This window comes from Pseudophryne corroboree, chromosome 5 (genome assembly GCF_028390025.1).
Source record: "Pseudophryne corroboree isolate aPseCor3 chromosome 5, aPseCor3.hap2, whole genome shotgun sequence".
NCBI classification, from domain to species: domain Eukaryota; kingdom Metazoa; phylum Chordata; class Amphibia; order Anura; family Myobatrachidae; genus Pseudophryne; species Pseudophryne corroboree.
The window spans coordinates 46,885,550-46,906,583 of NC_086448.1; the positions used below are offsets into that span (position 1 = coordinate 46,885,550).

The window sequence follows — 21,034 nt, forward strand, 5'->3', positions numbered from 1 at the left end:
CCTGACTGTTACACTTCCCTCTGCTGTCCTGCCTGTTACACTCCCCTCTGCTCTGCTGACCTGCCTGTTACACTCCCCTCTGCTCTGCTGTCCTGCCTGTTACACTCCCCTCTGCTCTGCTGTCCTGCCTGTTACACTCCCCTCTGCTGTCCTGCCTGTTACACTCCCCTCTGCTGTCCTGCCTGTTATACTTCCCTCTGCTGTCCTGCCTGTTACACTCCCCTCTGCTCTGCTGTCCTGCCTGTTACACTCCCCTCTGCTCTGCTGTCCTGCCTGTTACACTCCCCTCTGCTGTCCTGCCTGTTACACTTCCCTCTGCTGTCCTGCCTGTTACACTTCCCTCTGCTGTCCTGCCTGTTACACTTCCCTCTGCTGTCCTGCCTGTTACACTTCCCTCTGCTGTCCTGCCTGTTACACTCCCCTCTGCTCTGCTGTCCTGCCTGTTACACTCCCCTCTGCTCTGCTGTCCTGCCTGTTACACTCCCCTCTGCTCTGCTGTCCTGCCTGTTACACTCCCCTCTGCTCTGCTGTCCTGCCTGTTACACTTCCCTCTGCTGTCCTGCCTGTTACACTCCCCTCTGCTCTGCTGTCCTGCCTGTTACACTCCCCTCTGCTGTCCTGCCTGTTACACTCCCTTCTGCTGTCCTGCCTGTTACACTCCCTTCTGCTGTCCTGCCTGTTACACTCCCCTCTGCTGTCCTGCCTGTTACACTCCCCTCTGCTGTCCTGCCTGTTACACTCCCCTCTGCTGTCCTGCCTGTTACACTCCCCTCTGCTGTCCTGCCTGTTACACTTCCTTCTGCTGTCCTGCCTGTTACACTCCCCTCTGCACTGCTGTCCTGCCTGTTACACTCCCCTCTGCTGTCCTGCCTGTTACACTCCCCTCTGCTGTCCTGCCTGTTACACTCCCCTCTGCTGTCCTGCCTGTTACACTCCCCTCTGCTCTGCTGTCCTGCCTGTTACACTCCCCTCTGCTATCCTGCCTGTTTCACTCCCCTCTGCTGTCCTGCCTGTTACACTCCCCTCTGCTGTCCTGCCTGTTACACTCCCCTCTGCTCTGCTGTCCTGCCTGTTACACTCCCCTCTGCTGTCCTGCCTGTTACACTCCCCTCTGCTCTGCTGTCCTGCCTGTTACACTCCCCTCTGCTCTGCTGTCCTGCCTGTTACTCTCCCCTCTGCTGTCCTGCCTGTTACTCTCCCCTCTGCTGTCCTGCCTGTTACACTCTCCTCTGCTGTCCTGCCTGTTACACTCTCCTCTGCTGTCCTGCCTGTTACACTCCCCTCTGCTGTCCTGCCTGTTACACTACCCTCTGCTGTCCTGCCTGTTACACTCCCCTCTGCTGTCCTGTCTGCTACACTCCCCTCTGCTGTCCTGCCTGTTACACTCCCCTCTGCTGTCCTGCCTGTTACACTCCCCTCTGCTGTCCTGCCTGTTACACTCCCCTCTGCTGTCCTGCCTGTTACACTCCCCTCTGCTGTCCTGCCTGTTACACTCCCCTCTGCTGTCCTGCCTGTTACACTCCCCTCTGCTGTCCTGCCTGTTACACTCCCCTCTGCTGTCCTGCCTGTTACACTCCCCTCTGCTCTGATGTCCTGCCTGTTACTCTCCCCTCTGCTCTGATGTCCTGCCTGTTACTCTCCCCTCTGCTGTCCTGCCTGTTGCACTCCCCTCTGCTCTGAAGTCCTGCCTGTTACTCTCCCCTCTGCTGTCCTGCCTGTTACTCTCCCCTCTGCTGTCCTGCCTGTTACTCTCCCCTCTGCTGTCCTGCCTGTTACACTCCCCTCTGCTGTCCTGCCTGTTACTCTCCCCTAGAGATGAGCGCCTGAAATTTTTCGGGTTTTGTGTTTTGGTTTTGGGTTCGGTTCCGCGGCCGTGTTTTGGGTTCGAACGCGTTTTGGCAAAACCTCACCGAATTTTTTTTGTCGGATTCGGGTGTGTTTTGGATTCGGGTGTTTTTTTCAAAAAACACTAAAAAACAGCTTAAATCATAGAATTTGGGGGTCATTTTGATCCCAAAGTATTATTAACCTCAAAAACCATAATTTACACTCATTTTCAGTCTATTCTGAATACCTCACACCTCACAATATTATTTTTAGTCCTAAAATTTGCACCGAGGTCGCTGTGTGAGTAAGATAAGCGACCCTAGTGGCCGACACAAACACCGGGCCCATCTAGGAGTGGCACTGCAGTGTCACGCAGGATGTCCCTTCCAAAAAACCCTCCCCAAACAGCACATGACGCAAAGAAAAAAGAGGCGCAATGAGGTAGCTGTGTGAGTAAGATTAGCGACCCTAGTGGCCGACACAAACACCGGGCCCATCTAGGAGTGGCACTGCAGTGTCACGCAGGATGGCCCTTCCAAAAAACCCTCCCCAAACAGCACATGACGCAAAGAAAAAAAGAGGCGCAATGAGGTAGCTGTGTGAGTAAGATTAGCGACCCTAGTGGCCGACACAAACACCGGGCCCATCTAGGAGTGGCACTGCAGTGTCACGCAGGATGTCCCTTCCAAAAAACCCTCCCCAAACAGCACATGACGCAAAGAAAAAAAGAGGCGCAATGAGGTAGCTGTGTGAGTAAGATTAGCGACCCTAGTGGCCGACACAAACACCGGGCCCATCTAGGAGTGGCACTGCAGTGTCACGCAGGATGTCCCTTCCAAAAAACCCTCCCCAAACAGCACATGACGCAAAGAAAAAAAGAGGCGCAATGAGGTAGCTGACTGTGTGAGTAAGATTAGCGACCCTAGTGGCCGACACAAACACCGGGCCCATCTAGGAGTGGCACTGCAGTGTCACGCAGGATGTCCCTTCCAAAAAACCCTCCCCAATCAGCACATGATAAAAAGAAAAGAAAAAAGAGGTGCAAGATGGAATTGTCCTTGGGCCCTCCCACCCACCCTTATGTTGTATAAACAAAACAGGACATGCACACTTTAACCAACCCATCATTTCAGTGACAGGGTCTGCCACACGACTGTGACTGATATGACGGGTTGGTTTGGACCCCCCCCAAAAAAGAAGCAATTAATCTCTCCTTGCACAAACTGGCTCTACAGAGGCAAGATGTCCACCTCATCTTCACCCTCCGATATATCACCGTGTACATCCCCCTCCTCACAGATTATCAATTCGTCCCCACTGGAATCCACCATCTCAGCTCCCTGTGTACTTTGTGGAGGCAATTGCTGCTGGTCAATGTCTCCGCGGAGGAATTGATTATAATTCATTTTAATGAACATCATCTTCTCCACATTTTCTGGATGTAACCTCGTACGCCGATTGCTGACAAGGTGAGCGGCGGCACTAAACACTCTTTCGGAGTACACACTTGTGGGAGGGCAACTTAGGTAGAATAAAGCCAGTTTGTGCAAGGGCCTCCAAATTGCCTCTTTTTCCTGCCAGTATAAGTACGGACTGTGTGACGTGCCTACTTGGATGCGGTCACTCATATAATCCTCCACCATTCTATCAATGTTGAGAGAATCATATGCAGTGACAGTAGACGACATGTCCGTAATCGTTGTCAGGTCCTTCAGTCCGGACCAGATGTCAGCATCAGCAGTCGCTCCAGACTGCCCTGCATCACCGCCAGCGGGTGGGCTCGGAATTCTGAGCCTTTTCCTCGCACCCCCAGTTGCGGGAGAATGTGAAGGAGGAGATGTTGACAGGTCGCGTTCCGCTTGACTTGACAATTTTGTCACCAGCAGGTCTTTCAACCCCAGCAGACTTGTGTCTGCCGGAAAGAGAGATCCAAGGTAGGCTTTAAATCTAGGATCGAGCACGGTGGCCAAAATGTAGTGCTCTGATTTCAACAGATTGACCACCCGTGAATCCTTGTTAAGCGAATTAAGGGCTGCATCCACAAGTCCCACATGCCTAGCGGAATCGCTCCCTTTTAGCTCCTTCTTCAATGCCTCCAGCTTCTTCTGCAAAAGCCTGATGAGGGGAATGACCTGACTCAGGCTGGCAGTGTCTGAACTGACTTCACGTGTGGCAAGTTCAAAGGGCATCAGAACCTTGCACAACGTTGAAATCATTCTCCACTGCACTTGAGACAGGTGCATTCCACCTCCTATATCGTGCTCAATTGTATAGGCTTGAATGGCCTTTTGCTGCTCCTCCAACCTCTGAAGCATATAGAGGGTTGAATTCCACCTCGTTACCACTTCTTGCTTCAGATGATGGCAGGGCAGGTTCAGTAGTTTTTGGTGGTGCTCCAGTCTTCTGTACGTGGTGCCTGTACGCCGAAAGTGTCCCGCAATTCTTCTGGCCACCGACAGCATCTCTTGCACGCCCCTGTCGTTTTTTAAAAAATTCTGCACCACCAAATTCAAGGTATGTGCAAAACATGGGACGTGCTGGAATTTGCCCATATTTAATGCACACACAATATTGCTGGCGTTGTCCGATGCCACAAATCCACAGGAGAGTCCAATTGGGGTAAGCCATTCCGCGATGATCTTCCTCAGTTGCCGTAAGAGGTTTTCAGCTGTGTGCGTATTCTGGAAAGCGGTGATACAAAGCGTAGCCTGCCTAGGAAAGAGTTGGCGTTTGCGAGATGCTGCTACTGGTGCCGCCGCTGCTGTTCTTGCGGCGGGAGTCCATACATCTACCCAGTGGGCTGTCACAGTCATATAGTCCTGACCCTGCCCTGCTCCACTTGTCCACATGTCCGTGGTTAAGTGGACATTGGGTACAACTGCATTTTTTAGGACACTGGTGAGTCTTTTTCTGACGTCCGTGTACATTCTCGGTATCGCCTGCCTAGAGAAGTGGAACCTAGATGGTATTTGGTAACGGGGGCACACTGCCTCAATAAATTGTCTAGTTCCCTGTGAACTAACGGCGGATACCGGACGCACGTCTAACACCAACATAGTTGTCAAGGCCTCAGTTATCCGCTTTGCAGTAGGATGACTGCTGTGATATTTCATCTTCCTCGCAAAGGACTGTTGAACAGTCAATTGCTTACTGGAAGTAGTACAAGTGGGCTTACGACTTCCCCTCTGGGATGACCATCGACTCCCAGCGGCAACAACAGCAGCGCCAGCAGCAGTAGGCGTTACACGCAAGGATGCATCGGAGGAATCCCAGGCAGGAGAGGACTCGTCAGAATTGCCAGTGACATGGCCTGCAGGACTATTGGCATTCCTGGGGAAGGAGGAAATTGACACTGAGGGAGTTGGTGGGGTGGTTTGCGTGAGCTTGGTTACAAGAGGAAGGGATTTACTGGTCAGTGGACTGCTTCCGCTGTCACCCAAAGTTTTTGAACTTGTCACTGACTTATTATGAATGCGCTGCAGGTGACGTATAAGGGAGGATGTTCCGAGGTGGTTAACGTCCTTACCCCTACTTATTACAGCTTGACAAAGGGAACACACGGCTTGACACCTGTTGTCCGCATTTCTGGTGAAATACCTCCACACCGAAGAGCTGATTTTTTTGGTATTTTCACCTGGCATGTCAACGGCCATATTCCTCCCACGGACAACAGGTGTCTCCCCGGGTGCCTGACTTAAACAAACCACCTCACCATCAGAATCCTCCTGGTCAATTTCCTCCCCAGCGCCAGCAACACCCATATCCTCCTCATCCTGGTGTACTTCAACACTGACATCTTCAATCTGACTATCAGGAACTGGACTGCGGGTGCTCCTTCCAGCACTTGCAGGGGGCGTGCAAATGGTGGAAGGCGCATGCTCTTCACGTCCAGTGTTGGGAAGGTCAGGCATCGCAACCGACACAATTGGACTCTCCTTGTGGATTTGGGATTTCGAAGAATGCACAGTTCTTTGCTGTGCTGCTTTTGCCAGCTTGAGTCTTTTCATTTTTCTAGCGAGAGGCTGAGTGCTTCCATCCTCATGTGAAGCTGAACCACTAGCCATGAACATAGGCCAGGGCCTCAGCCGTTCCTTGCCACTCCGTGTGGTAAATGGCATATTGGCAAGTTTACGCTTCTCCTCCGACAATTTTATTTTAGGTTTTGGAGTCCTTTTTTTTCTGATATTTGGTGTTTTGGATTTGACATGCTCTGTACTATGACATTGGGCATCGGCCTTGGCAGACGACGTTGCTGGCATTTCATCGTCTCGGCCATGACTAGTGGCAGCAGCTTCAGCACGAGGTGGAAGTGGATCTTGATCTTTCCCTAATTTTGGAACCTCAACATTTTTGTTCTCCATATTTTAATAGGCACAACTAAAAGGCACCTCAGGTAAACAATGGAGATGGATACTAGTATACAATTATGGACTGCCTGCCGACTGCAGACACAGAGGTAGCCACAGCCGTGAACTACCGTACTGTACTGTGTCTGCAGCTAATATAGACTGGTTGATAAAGAGAAGATGTCTATGTAACTATGTATGTATAAAGAAGACTGAAAAAAATCCACGGTTAGGTGGTATACAATTATGGACGGACTGCCTGCCGAGTGCAGACACAGAGGTAGCCACAGCCGTGAACTACCGTACTGTACTGTGTCTGCAGCTAATATAGACTGGTTGATAAAGAGAAGATGTCTATGTAACTATGTATGTATAAAGAAGAATGAAAAAAAACCACGGTTAGGTGGTATACAATTATGGACGGACTGCCTGCCGAGTGCAGACACAGAGGTAGCCACAGCCATGAACTACCGTACTGTACTGTGTCTGCAGCTAATATAGACTGGTTGATAAAGAGAAGATGTCTATGTAACTATGTATGTATAAAGAAGAATGAAAAAAATCCACGGTTAGGTGGTATTACAATTATGGACGGACTGCCTGCCGAGTGCAGAGACACAGAGGTAGCCACAGCCGTGAACTACCGTACTGTGTCTGCTGCGACTGGATGATAAATGATATAAAAAATATATATATATATATATATCACTACTGCAGCCGGACAGGTATATATTATATATTATATAATGACGGACCTGCTGGACACTGTCAGCAGAATGACGAGTGTTTAACTTTTTCAGGCAATCACAATATAAGTATACTACTAACTATACTGGTGGTCAGTGTGGTCAGGTCACTGGTCAGTCACACTGGCAGTGGCACTCCTGCAGCAAAAGTGTGCACTGTTTAATTTTAATATAATATGTACTCCTGGCTCCTGCTATAACCTATAACTGGCACTGCAGTAGTGCTCCCCAGTCTCCCCCACAATTATAAGCTGTGTGAGCTGAGCAGTCAGACAGATATATAATATATATAGATGATGCAGCACACTGGCCTGAGCCTGAGCAGTACACACAGATATGGTATGTGACTGACTGAGTCACTGTGTGTATCGCTTTTTTCAGGCAGAGAACGGATATATTAAATAAACTGCACTGTGTGTCTGGTGGTCACTCACTATATAATATATTATGTACTCCTGGCTCCTGCTATAACCTATAACTGGCACTGCAGTAGTGCTCCCCAGTCTCCCCCACAATTATAAGCTGTGTGAGCTGAGCAGTCAGACAGATATATATAATATTATATATAGATAATAGATGATGCAGCACACTGGCCTGAGCCTGAGCAGTGCACACAGATATGGTATGTGACTGACTGAGTCACTGTGTGTATCGCTTTTTTCAGGCAGAGAACGGATATATTAAATAAACTGCACTGTGTGTCTGGTGGTCACTCACTATATAATATATTATGTACTCCTGGCTCCTGCTATAACCTATAACTGGCACTGCAGTAGTGCTCCCCAGTCTCCCCCACAATTATAAGCTGTGTGAGCTGAGCAGTCAGACAGATATATATAATATTATATATAGATAATAGATGATGCAGCACACTGGCCTGAGCCTGAGCAGTGCACACAGATATGGTATGTGACTGAGTCACTGTGTGCTGTGTATCGCTTTTTTCAGGCAGAGAACGGATTATAAAGTAAACTGCACTGTCCTCACTAGTAAACTCTCTCCACTCAGTCTCTACACTTCTACAGTAACAGTACTCCTCCTAGTCAGCTCCAGTAAATCTCTCTCAGTCTCTTATAATCTAAATGGAGAGGACGCCAGCCACGTCCTCTCCCTATCAATCTCAATGCACGTGTGAAAATGGCGGCGACGCGAGGCTCCTTATATAGAATCCGAGTCTCGCGATAGAATCCGAGCCTCGCGAGAATCCGACAGCGTCATGATGACGTTCGGGCGCGCTCGGGTTAACCGAGCAAGGCGGGAAGATCCGAGTCGCTCGGACCCGTGAAAAAAAACATGAAGTTCTGGCGGGTTCGGATTCAGAGAAACCGAACCCGCTCATCTCTACTCTCCCCTCTGCTGTCCTGCCTGTTACTCTCCCCTCTGCTGTCCTGCCTGTTACTCTCCCCTCTGCTGTCCTGCCGGTTACTCTCCCCTCTGCTGTCCTGCCTGTTACTCTCCCCTCTGCTGTCCTGCCTGTTACTCTCCCCTCTGCTGTCCTGCCTGTTACTCTCCCCTCTGCTGTCCTGCCTGTTACACTCCCCTCTGCTGTCCTGCCTGTTACTCTCCCCTCTGCTGTCCTGCCTGTTACAATCTATACGCTTCACATTTCTTCCATTGCTGCAACAATCATTGTTTATTATTATTTTACCATACAGTGGTATTTAACATAAGTTTATATCAAATGAAATAAATCCTGTTCTTTCTGGTAAGCAGATGCTGCTTGAGAAGGTAGCGTTTCTTTATTCCGCTCCATTACTCTGTCTTTCGTCTCGACAGCCCACCCCTCTTCCATTGTCACTACGTCCCCACCCCCCCTCTCCCAGCACCCATGCTTACCCCGATGGCCAATACTCCTTTTCAAAATCTGTCCCGTCTCCCTCACAGTGGAGCTGTTGGGACGCGCTCATTAAGGAGACAGGACATACCGCCTGAGAGAAAAAATAATATCTTACAGATAATGTTATACAATGTATATTACACTCTTGGGTTCATATATTTTCCACTTGTTCTGTTTTGCGGCGCTGTCAGCGTGGTATGACGGTGCAGCGTCCGTTCTCTCAAAGTTTTTACCGTAGATACTTCTGTATGTACCGATTTGTTTATCTGTGTCGCTGGGTCGGTAACGTGTGCTCTGGATAAGCTTTTATTTGAGAGAAATACAAGTTTGTTATTTAAACTACTGTGCAAACTCATTTTGTGCCGCAGATTCGTCCGTTTCTAAATCACTTTTTCTAATTCCACATTTTCCTTTTTTTCCCTCTTCCTCTTCCTATGCGGCACTTGGCAGTCTGTGGATGTGACCGAGGAGATCTCTGCCCAGTTCCTTCATATCACTGAAGCCGAAACAGATGTTCAGGGAACGCAAACAGCTGTCGCCACTCTCCAGGACCTGCACTATACCTCAGAAACATGTAAGTGTCGCACGCAGCTCTGCAAAGACAGATGAATAATTACAGAGCTAGCAAACACACAGCGGCGCTTCTATAGTGTATGAGCAAAATCTATTTCACCCAGCAGCTGCTGGGAGGTTTGCTGTATAAGATGTTCCAGTAATACTACATTTGCTATAATTGTTTGTGTGTTTATATAGAGCTATTGCTGCCTTTGTGTGGCTGTAGTGCTTACATAGTTTATGCCGCTATTATTAGATGATCTCTGTGTCCCTGTGTCATGGTTACAGGATAATCGCTCCGGCACCAGTTCTGGCGTTCTGACATGGCGCCACATGTGGTGTGCGGGCCACGGGATCTGTGGTCCTGAGCGGGAAAACACTTATGAGAACGAGCAGTAAAATGTGGGTGGGTGGCTACGAATTATACAAGCAGACAATTATCCCCCTGCATTTCTTGTCTAGATGGCATTCTAATTTGTATGTTGGAAGTATTCACATTTGCTTTGTTCAAGGAGTTACGTTTCTATAGAGAGGTATTTGTCAAAGGAAAGATTCACAAATTTCTAATCTGTCATTTGTTGTTTGATATATTTTGTGCCCAGTTTCTACCTTATTAAATATTTAATTCATGCCCCTTTCGGACATGCAGCTAAATCCCAGGTTAATGCACGTGAACGCGCCTCAATCCGGGATTTCTGCATGTGTGAAAGGACGCAACCCCCGGGAGTAAGTCACGGGTCCCCGCCACCCTGCTCCCGACCCGGGTCATGGAGCCGAGTCCCCGGGAAATTGACGGCTGCTAGACCCGGCAAATTCCCTGGTCACATGACTGAAAAGGGGTATCGGTACAGATAAGACGTTGTTATACCATAATAAGATTTCTCTAACGTCCTAGTGGATGCTGGGGACTCCGTAAGGACCATGGGGAATAGACGGGCTCCGCAGGAGACAGGGCACTTTAAGAAAGAATTAGGATACTGGTGTGCACTGGCTCCTCCCTCTATGTCCCTCCTCCAGACCTCAGTTAGAATCTGTGCCCGGACAGAGCTTGGTGCACTTTAGTGAGCTCTCCTGAGCTTGCTAATAAGAAAGTATTTTGTTAGGATTTTTTATTTTCAGAGAGATCTGCTGGCAACAGACCCTCTGCTACGTGGGACTGAGGGAAGAGAAGCAGACCTACTAACTGCGGATAGGTCGTGCTTCTTAGGCTACTGGACACCATTAGCTCCAGAGGGATCGAACACAGGAACGCACCCTTGGTCGTCCGATCCCAGAGCCGCGCCGCCGCCCCCCTCGCAGAGCCAGAAGCCGGCGTGAGAAGCAAGAAGACTTTAAAAGCGGCGGCAGAAGACTCCAGTCTTCATATGAGGTAGCGCACAGCACTGCAGCTGTGCGCCATTGCTCCCACATTACACCCACACACTCCGGTCACTGTAGGGCGCAGGGGGGGCGCCCTGGGCAGCAATTAGAGACCTCTTGGCAAAGTGGGCATATATACAGTTGGGCACTGTATATATGCATGAGCCCCCGCCATTATTTTACACAAAATCGCGGGACAGAAGCCCGCCACTGAGGGGGCGGGGCTTCTTCCTCAGCACTCACCAGCGCCATTTTCTCTCCACAGCTCCTCTGAGAGGAAGCTCCCCAGGCTCTCCCCTGCAGAAGCACGATAGAAGAGGGTGTAAAAGAGAGGGGGGGCACATAAATTTGGCGTAAAAACAATGTATACAGCAGCTACTGGGTTAACACTACGTTACTGTGTGATTCCTGGGTCATATAGCGCTGGGGTGTGTGCTGGCATACTCTCTCTCTGTCTCTCCAAAGGGCCTTGTGGGGGAACTGTCTTCAAATAGAGCATCCCCTGTGTGTGTGGTGTGTCGGTACGTGTGTGTCGACATGTCTGAGGTAAAAGGCTCCCCTAAGGAGGAGATTGAGCCAATATGTGTGTGAGAGGGTGTCTCCGTCGACAACGCCGACACCTGTTTGGATATGTGTAAGTGCTTAGGTGAATTTATTGCACAAAAGATTAGAGAACAGACAGGAAATCTACCCATGTCTGTCCCTATGGCGCAGAGACCTTTAGAGTCTCACAATGCGCACTATCCAAAATAATAGACACTGATATCGACACGGAGTTTGACTCCTGTGTCGACTACGATAATGTAAAGTTACAGCCAAAATGGCAGAAAAGTATTCAATCTAGGATTATTGTAATAAAGATGATTTGCATATCACTGATGACTCATCTGTCCCTGACACAAGGGTACACATTTTAAGGGGAAGAAAGCTGAGGTAAATTTCCCTCCTCTCATGATGAAAAAGAGCGGGAATCTCCAGACAAGAGACTGCAGCTTCCCACAAAGAATTCTCAGGCAGTATCCTTTCCCCACTAGGGCCAGGATGTGATGGAAATCTTCCCCTAGGGTGTCACGTTTGCCCAAAAGGTAGCCCTAGCTATTCTCAGGGATCCTGCAGATAGCGTGCACATTTTGGTACACTGCTCAGACCGGCGATTGTGTCGGCATGGGTTTATAGCGCTGTGGCTGCGTGGACAGGTACCTTATCAGCAGAAATTGAAACCCTAGTATGTATATATGTGTATGTGTGTATATATATATATATATATATATATATATATATATATATATATATATATATAGAGAGAGAGAGAGAGAGAGAGAGAGAGAGAGAGAGAGAGAGAGATATATATATATTAAAGATGCTGTCTTAAAAGATATATATCAGAAAACATGCCCAAAGAGACATGAGTATACTGGGTCCTAGAGGCAAAGCTATGTCGATTTCTGCTTGACATATCCTGTAGAATATGCAATGGACAGATGATGCCAACTTAAGTGGCATATGGAAGGCTGAGGATTGTGTGGAGAAGGGTTCTGGGATCTGGTCTCCACAGCTATAGCTGGTAATTCTGATATTTTGCCTTATATTCCTGCACAGCCTAGGAAAGCGCATCATTATCAAATGCAGCCTTTCGAACAAAGAAACAAGAAAGTCCGAGGTGCGCCCTTTCTTGCCAGAGGCGGGGGCAGAGGAAACCAGCTGCACAACACAGCTAGTTCCCAGGAACAGAAGTCCTCCCCGGCCTCTACGAAAATCCACCGCATGTCGCTGGGGCTCCACAAGCGGAGCTAGGCCCGGTGGGGGCACGCTTTCCTAAGTTCAGCCACAAGTGGGTTCACTCCCTGTTAGATCCCTGGGCAATAGATATTGTGTCTCAGGGATACAAGCTGGACTTTGAGAAGATGCCTCCTCACTGACGGCCCTGACGGCTTCCCCTCCCCCCCCCCCCCCCCCAACGCCCCCCTTCCGAGAGGGACACAAGGTTAACTGCAATACACAAATTGTATCTTCAACAGGTGGTGGTCAAGGTTCCCCTCCTTCAACAAGGAGGGGGTTATTATTCGACCATGTTGTAGTCCCGAAACCAGATGGTTCGGTCAGACCCATATTGAATTTAAAATCCCTGAACATATACTTGAAAAGTTCAAGTTCAAGATGGAATCGCTCAGAGCGGTCATCGCAAGGGAGGGGGATTTTATGGTGTCTCTGGTCATAAAGGATGCTTACCTTCATGTCCCCGTTTATCCACCTCATCAGGAGTACCTCAGATTTGTGGTACAGGATTGTCATTACCAATTCCAGACGTTGCCGTTTGGTCTGTCCACGGCACCGAGAATATTTACCAAGGTAATGGCAGTAATGATGGTGCTCCTGCGAAAGCAAGGAGTCACAATTATCCCATACTTGGACGATCTCCTCATAAAGGCGAGGTCCAGAGAGCAGTTGCTGATTAGGGTAGCACGCTCTCGGGAAGTGTTACAACAGCACGGCTGGATTCTGAATATTCCAAAGTCGCAGCTGATTCCTACGAAGCGTCTGCCCTTCCTGGGCATGATTCTGGACACAGACCAGAAGAAGGTTTTTCTCCCGACGGAGAAGGCTCAGGAACTCATGACACTGGTCAGAGACCTCTTAAAACCAAAACAGGTGTCGGTGCATCACTGCACGAGAGTCCTGGGAAAGATGGTGGAGTCATACGAGGCCATTCCCTTCGGCAGGTTCCATGCGAGGACCTTTTCAATGGGATCTATTGGACAGGTGGTCCGGATCGCATCTACAGATGCATCGGCTGATCACCCTATCCCCCAGGGCCAGGGTGTCTCTTCTATGGTGGCTACAGAGTACTCACCTTCTCGAGGGCCGCAGGTTCGGCAGTCAGGACTGAGTCCTGGTGACCACGGATGCAAGCCCCCGAGGGTGGGGGGCAGTCACTCAGGGAAGAAGTTTCCAAGGGCTGTGGTCAAGTCAGGAGACTTGTCTTCACATCAATATCCTGGAACTAAGGGCCATATACAACGCCCTAAGTCAAGCGGAGACCCTGCTTCGCAACCAATCGGTGCTGATTCAATCAGACAACATCACCGCAGGGGCTCATGTAAACCGCCAAGGCGGCACAAGGAGCAGGGTGGCGATGGCGGAAGCCACCAGAATTCTTCGATGGGCGGAGAAACACGTACGAGCACTGTCAGCAGTGTTCATTCCGGGAGTGGACAACTGGGAAGCAGACTTCCTCAGCAGGCACGACCTCCACCCGGGAGAGTGGGGACTTCATCAAGAAGTCTTCGCGCAGATTGTATGTCGGTGGGAACTGCCACAGGTGGACATGATGGCATCCCGCCTCAACAAAAAGCTACAGAGGTATTGTGCCAGGTCAAGAGACCCTCAGGCGATAGCTGTAGACGCACTGGTGACACCGTGGATGTTCCAGTCGGTTTTATGTGTTTCCTTCTCTTCCTCTCATACCCAAGGTGCTGAGAATCGTAAGAAAAAGAGGAGTGAGAACAATACTCATTGTTCCGGATTGGCCAAGAAGGACTTGGTATCCAGAGCTGCAAGAAATGCTCGCAGAGGACCCATGGCCTCTGCCTCTAGGGCAGGAACTGTTGCAGCAGGGACCTTGTCTGTTCCAAGACTTACAGCGGCTGCGTTTGACGCCATGGCGGTTGTACGCCGGATCCTAGTAGAAAAAGGGATTCCGGATGAGGTTATTCCTACGCTACTAAAGGCTAGGAAGGACGTGACGGCTAAACATTATCACCGTATACGGCGAAAATATGTTGCTTGGTGTGAGGCCAGGAATGCCCCTAAAGAGGAATTCCAGCTGGGCCGTTTCCTTCACTTCCTACAGTCGGGAGTGACTTTGGGCCTAAAATTGGGGTCCATTAAGGTCCAGATTTCGGCCCTATCCATTTTCTTTCAAAAAAAAAAAAATAACTAGCTTCTCTACCTGAAGTTCAGACGTCTGTAAAGGGAGTGCTGCATATTCAGCCCCTGTTTGTGCCTCCAGTAGCACCTTGGGATCTTTACGTGGTGTTGAGTTTCCTGAAATCACACTGGTTTGAGCCGCTTAAAACCGTGGAGTTAAAATATCTCACGTGGAAGGTGGTCATGCTATTAGCCTTGGCTTCGGCTAGGCGTGTGTCAGAATTGGCGGCTTTGTCACATAAAAGCCCCTATTTGGTTTCCCATATGGACAGGGCAGAATTGCAGACTTGTCCGCAATTTCTGCCAAATGTGGTGTCATCTTTTCTTATGAACCAACCTATTGTGGTGCCTGTGGCTACTCGTGACTTGGAGGATTCCGAGTTACTGGATGTAGTCAGGGCTTTGAAGGTTTATGTAGCCAGAACGGCTAGAGTCAGGAAAACTGACTCGCTGTTTATCCTGTATGCATCCAACAAGCTGGGTGCTCCTGCTTCAAAGCAAACTATTGCTCGCTGGATCTGTAACACGATTCAGCAGGCTCATTCTGCGGCTGGATTGCCGCATCCAAAATCAGTAAAAGCCCATTCCACAAGGAAGGTGGGCTCTTCTTGGGTGGCTGCCCGAGGGGTCTCAGCATTACAGCTTTGCCGAGCAGCTACTTGGTCGGGTTCAAACACTTTTGCAAAATTCTACAAGTTTGATACCCTGGCTGAGGAGGACCTTGTGTTTGCTCATTCGGTGCTGCAGAGTCATCCGCACTCTCCCGCCTGTTTGGGAGCTTTGGTATAATCCCCATGGTCCTTACGGAGTCCCCAGCATCCACTAGGACGTTAGAGAAAATAAGATTTTACTTACCGGTAAATCTATTTCTCATAGTCCGTAGTGGATGCTGGGCGCCCGTCCCAAGTGCGGACTTCTTCTGCAATACTTGTATATAGTTATTGCTTAAATAAGGGTTATGTTATGGTTGCATCAGGGTTATCTGATGCTCTGTTGTTGTTCATACTGTTAACTGGGTAAGTTTATCACGAGTTATACAGTGTGATTGGTGTGGCTGGTATGAGGCTTACCCTGGATTCCAAAATCCTTTCCTTGTACTGTCAGCTCTTCCGGGCACAGTTTCCTTAACTGAGGTCTGGAGGAGGGACATAGAGGGAGGAGCCAGTGCACACCAGTATTCCTAATTCTTTCTTAAAGTGCCCTGTCTCCTGCGGAGCCCGTCTATTCCCCATGGTCCTTACGGAGTCCCCAGCATCCACTACGGACTACGAGAAATAGATTTACCGGTAAGTAAAATCTTATTTTAAGGGAGGTATAGTAGTTAAATGGTCAACAACAAATTCCGTCGACAGTGCTATGTCAACAGGACATTGTGACTTGGTAGAAACTGTTGACATTAACATGATGCTTTACGATTTGTTTAATTTTACAATGCCGACACGGTGAACATGTTGCAAACAGCATTTCTACGGAGTCGGCATTGTCCCGTCCACATAACGCTGTTGACAGAATTGAGGTTGATCAAATTGTATGTATCCCATCATTTATAATGTGTCACATTATAGTGTAGATTCCACATGTGAGTTAATGGGGCAGATGTATTATGCCTGGAAAAGGGATAAGGCAGTGATAAGTGATAACGCAGCAGCCAATCAGCTCCTAACTGTCAATTTTCAAATCTGTAATGATTGGCTGGTTTGTTATCACCTTGCACTTATCACTTCTTTATCACTTCTCCAGGTTAATACATCTGCCCCAATATGTGTTATGATCATTTAGTAGCGCCCTATAGCGGTGTTTAATGTCTGCTTTGTGGTCCTTTAACGTTGTTCCCCAGCTGTAGGTAAAGTGCACCCGCGGCCGTGTTCTCTCTGTACAGATAAAGGGAGATGAAGCCTAATTTGTGAACGTTATTTGATTTCATATCTGCGAGTTGCTCTGCAGAAGCCTCGCTTTGTTTATCAGCTGAGCTGCAGATGGTCACAGACAGATGGCGGCTTTAGAGGAACACTGATGAGAATAATCATTATAAAACTACTCAGAACACAGTCCCTTCATATAATAAAAAGTTGTGTGTTTAATTTTCTCTCCGTTAATTATGTATATTTAGGACTCTCAGAAGAGCCAATTTCATGTACTTCTTTCAGTCTTTGAAGATCAGATGTTTGTGGCGGCTGTGAAGGGTACAGTGTACGCTGCCGTTGCTCCAGGTAACTTGTATTTATCCGTTCTTTTGATCAGGTGATAAATTTGACCCCACGGCTGTGAACATACTCCAGCAGATCATTGAGTTGGGATCGGAGTCCCACGACGCGGTGGCATCGGTGGTCGCTATGGCTCCCGGGACCGTTACAGTGGTGGAGCAGGTGAGATTGTGGTTTGCACATGTGGGAGAACGTAACAGTAAATACCAGGAGAGGACATTCTGTTTACACCTAATACGGGTATATATGCAGTGTGCTGATATCACTTTAACTGTGCATTAAAGCACACTTCCATACTAATTGCTGTAAAATATTTAGCATCAGCCAATCAGCTTCTAACTGTCATGTCGCAGGCTGTGTTTGAAAAAAAATGACAATTAGGAGCTGGTTGGTTGGTACTTTATCTCCATCCACTGCACCACTCTGTCTGTGGGTAGTACATAGTAAAATTGCGTGACCTCCACTGCTAGCTGCTGTCCTTTCAAACTGTAGTCACAAAACCCTTGCGCTGAACCAGCTCTTACTTAGGGGTCTATACATGAAACAGTGAAAAGTGTGGAGAAGTGAGCCAGTGGAGAAGTAGCCCATGGCAACCAATCAGCATTGATGTAACATTTATAATTTGCATACTATAAAATTATACAGAGCAGCTGATTGGTTGCCATGGACAACTTCTCCACACTTTTCACTGCTTCATGAATAGACCCCTTAATTAGGAGAACGGGGAACACAGACTATAGGCGCACAGAAAGATGTTAGTGCTTCTGCTGTTTCGGACACTTTTCTGTGTACTTCCCACAGACCATATTAGTCATTAGCAGACAAGTCTTACTGCTGTCATATTGGAAAGCTCCATTCCATCACATTACAAGTGCTAAGACACCATATGTTGGGGGGAAGGGGCAATTTATTCAATATAGGGACCACCCTAAGCAGCGCTATAAGCCATTTCTGATGTCAGGATTCATAAGCAAGTGTAACACTGGCAGTTATAGGAGATGATGAAGGAGGCCCATCCTTACCACTGCATTCAAGATGTCCAGCTGCCATCCAGATCTACTCCACCACTTAGCAGTACTCATCAGTGCAGTGCATTACATATAGCTGTAACACTCAAATGGGCCCTACACATATAAAGATCCGCCGCCGAGCTGCCCGACAGCGGATACGGGCGACCCGGCGGCGGGGGGGTAGTGACGGGGGGAGTGAAGTTTCTTCACTCCGCCCGTCACCCGGCTCCATTGAAGTGCAGGCAAATATGTACGAGATCGTCCATATTGGCCTGCATGCACAGCTGACGGGGCACCAGCGATGAACGAGCGCGGGGCCGCGCATCGTTCATCGCTGGTGACTCCACACTCAGATATGAACGTTATCTCGTTCAATAATGAACAAGATCGTTCATATCTTTGAGGAATATCGGCCAGTGTGTAGGGCCTATAACAGTTACCTGCATTATATACACCCATCAACCATAACATTAAAACCACCTGCCTACTGTTGTGTAGGTCCCCCGGAGCTGCCAAGACAGCTCTGACCTATCAAAGCATGGACTCCACAAGACCTCTGAAGGTGTCCTGTAGGATCTGACACCAAGATGTTAGCAGCAGATCCTTTAGGTCCTGTAAGTTGCGCAGTGGGGCCTCCATGGCTGGGTCTTCTCAGCAGATCCCCCAGATGCTTGATCAGTTTGAGATCTGATGTATGTAGTAGAGGCCAAGTCAACACCTGGGACTCTTGGCCATGTTCCTCTGACCATTTCTGAACAATTTCTGCAGTGTAGCAGAGAGAATTTCCATACTGACAAAGGCCACTGCCATCGGGGAATACCGTTGCCATGAAAAGGGAGTGCTTAGTCTGCAACAATGTTTAGCTAAGTGGCACGTGTCCAGTTCTGATGCTCCCGTGCCCATTGTAGGTGCTTTCGGCGGTGGACAGGTCAGCGTGGGCACCCTGATCGGGTTGTGGCTGCACAGCTCCATATGCAGCAGTCTACTTTGCGCAGTGTGTTCTGACACCTTTCTACATAGCCAGCAGTAATTTTTCAGCAATTGGTGCTACAGTAGCTCTTATGTGGACTCGGACCAACCAGACGTACTAGCCTTCTCTCCACATGTGCATCAATTTGACCCTATCGCTGGTTCACCGGTGATCCATCCTTGGACCAGTTGCATGCCGGGAACAACTCACAAGACCTGCCACAACTCGGGAACAACTCACAAGATTGCCCTCTAGCCATCACAATTTGGCCAATGTTGCCCAGATCCTTACACTTGCCCATTTCTCTGACGTCCTAGTGGATGCTGGGAACTCCGTAAGGACCATGGGAATAGCGGGCTCCGAAGGAGGCTGGGCACTCTAGAAAGATTTATGACTACCTGGTGTGCACTGGCTCCTCCCACTATGACCCTCCTCCAAGCCTCAGTTAGATTTCGTGCCCGGCCGAGGTTGGATGCACACTAGGGGCTCTCCTGAGCCCTTAGAAAGAAAGTATAGATTTAGGTTTTTTATTTTCAGTGAGACCTGCTGGCAACAGGCTCACTGCAGCGAGGGACTAAGGGGAGAAGAAGCGAACTCGCCTGCTTGCAGCCGGATTGGGCTTCTTAGGCTACTGGACACCATTAGCTCCAGAGGGATCGACCGCAGGCCCAGTCCTTGGTGTTCGGTCCCGGAGCCGCGCCGCCGTCCCCCTTACAGAGCCAGAAGCAAGAAGAGGTCTGGAAAAACGGCGGAAGAAGACATCAGTCTTCACCAAGGTAGCGCACAGCACTGCAGCTGTGCGCCATTGCTCCTCATACACACTTCATACTCCGGTCACTGAGGGTGCAGGGCGCTGGGGGGGGGGCGCCCTGAGAAGCAATAAAAACACCTTGGCTGGCAAAAACTCCACAATATATAGTCCCAGAGGCTATATATGTGGAAAATACCCCTGCCAGAATCCAGAAAAAAGCGGGAGAATAGGCAGCGGAAAAGGGGCGGAGCTATCTCCCTCAGACACACTGGCGCCATTTTCTCTTCACAGTGCAACTGGAAGAAAGCTCCCCAGGCTCTCCCCTGTAGTTTTCAGGCTCAAAGGTTAAAAATGAGAGGGGGGGGCACTAAATTTAGGCGCAATATTGTATATACAAGCAGCTATGGGGGAAAATTCACTCAGTTATAGTGTTAATCCCCTCATTATATAGCGCTCTGGTGTGTGCTGGCATACTCTCTCTCTGTCTCCCCAAAGGGCTTTGTGGGTCCTGTCCTCAGTCAGAGCATTCCCTGTGTGTGTGCGGTGTGTCGGTACAGCTGTGTCGACATGTTTGAGGAGGAGGCTTATATAGTGACGGAGAAGATGCCGATAAATGTGATGTCGCCCCCTGTGGGGCCGACACCAGAGTGGATGGTTAGGTAAAAGGTATTAACCGACAGTGTCAACTCCTTACATAAAAGGGTGGATGACGTAACAGCTGTGGGACAGCCGGCTTCTCAGCCCGTGCCTGCCCAGGCGTCTCAAAGGCCATCAGGGGCTCAAAAACGCCCGCTCATTCAGATGGCAGACACAGATGTCGACACGGAGTCTGACTCCAGTGTCGACAAGGTTGAGACATATACACAATCCACTAGGAACATCCGTGACTTGATCCCGGCAATAAAAAGAATGTGTTACACATTTCTGACATTAACCTCTAAAATGGGGTTTTTATGTTTGGGGAGAAAAAGCAGGCAGTGTTTTGTTCCCCCATCAGATGAATGAATGAAGTGTGTGAAAAGCGTGGGTTCCCCCTGATAAGAAACTGGTAATTTCAAAAAAGTTACTGATGGCGTACCTTTTCCCGCCAGAGGATAAGTTACGCTGGGAGATATCCCCTAGGGTGGATAAGGCGCTCACACTGTTGTCAAAATAGGTGGCACTGCCGTTTTAGGAACGGCCACTTTGAAGGTACCTGTTGATAAAAAGCAGGAGGCTATCCTGAAGTCTGTATTTACACACTCAGGTACTAGACTGAAACCTGCAGAGCGTGCTGCTGCAGCGTGGTCGGTGACCCTGTCAAACATACTAGTTTGCTAACATGAGAACATATTAAAGACGTCGTCTTATATATGAGGGATGCACAGAGGGATATTTTGCCGGCTGGCATCCAAAATGAATGTAATGTCCATTCTGTCAGGAGGGTATTAGAGACCTGTCACTGGACAGGTGATGCTGACCTTAAAAGGCGCATAGAGATTCTGCCTGATAAGGGTGAGGAA

General features: G+C 48.9%; 1 protein-coding gene across 5 annotated transcripts in view; it reads left to right on the forward strand.

Moving 5' to 3' along the window:
* Positions 1-21,034, forward strand: part of ZFAT (zinc finger and AT-hook domain containing) — a 352,244-nt gene that overhangs the window by 321,530 nt on the left and 9,680 nt on the right. For all 5 annotated transcript variants that reach the window (XM_063921238.1, XM_063921235.1, XM_063921239.1 and 2 more), the window contains exons 14-15: positions 9,207-9,330; positions 16,839-16,963. In XM_063921238.1, the coding sequence (XP_063777308.1) occupies positions 9,207-9,330; positions 16,839-16,963 (249 nt within the window). The remainder of the gene's footprint in view (positions 1-9,206; positions 9,331-16,838; positions 16,964-21,034) is intronic.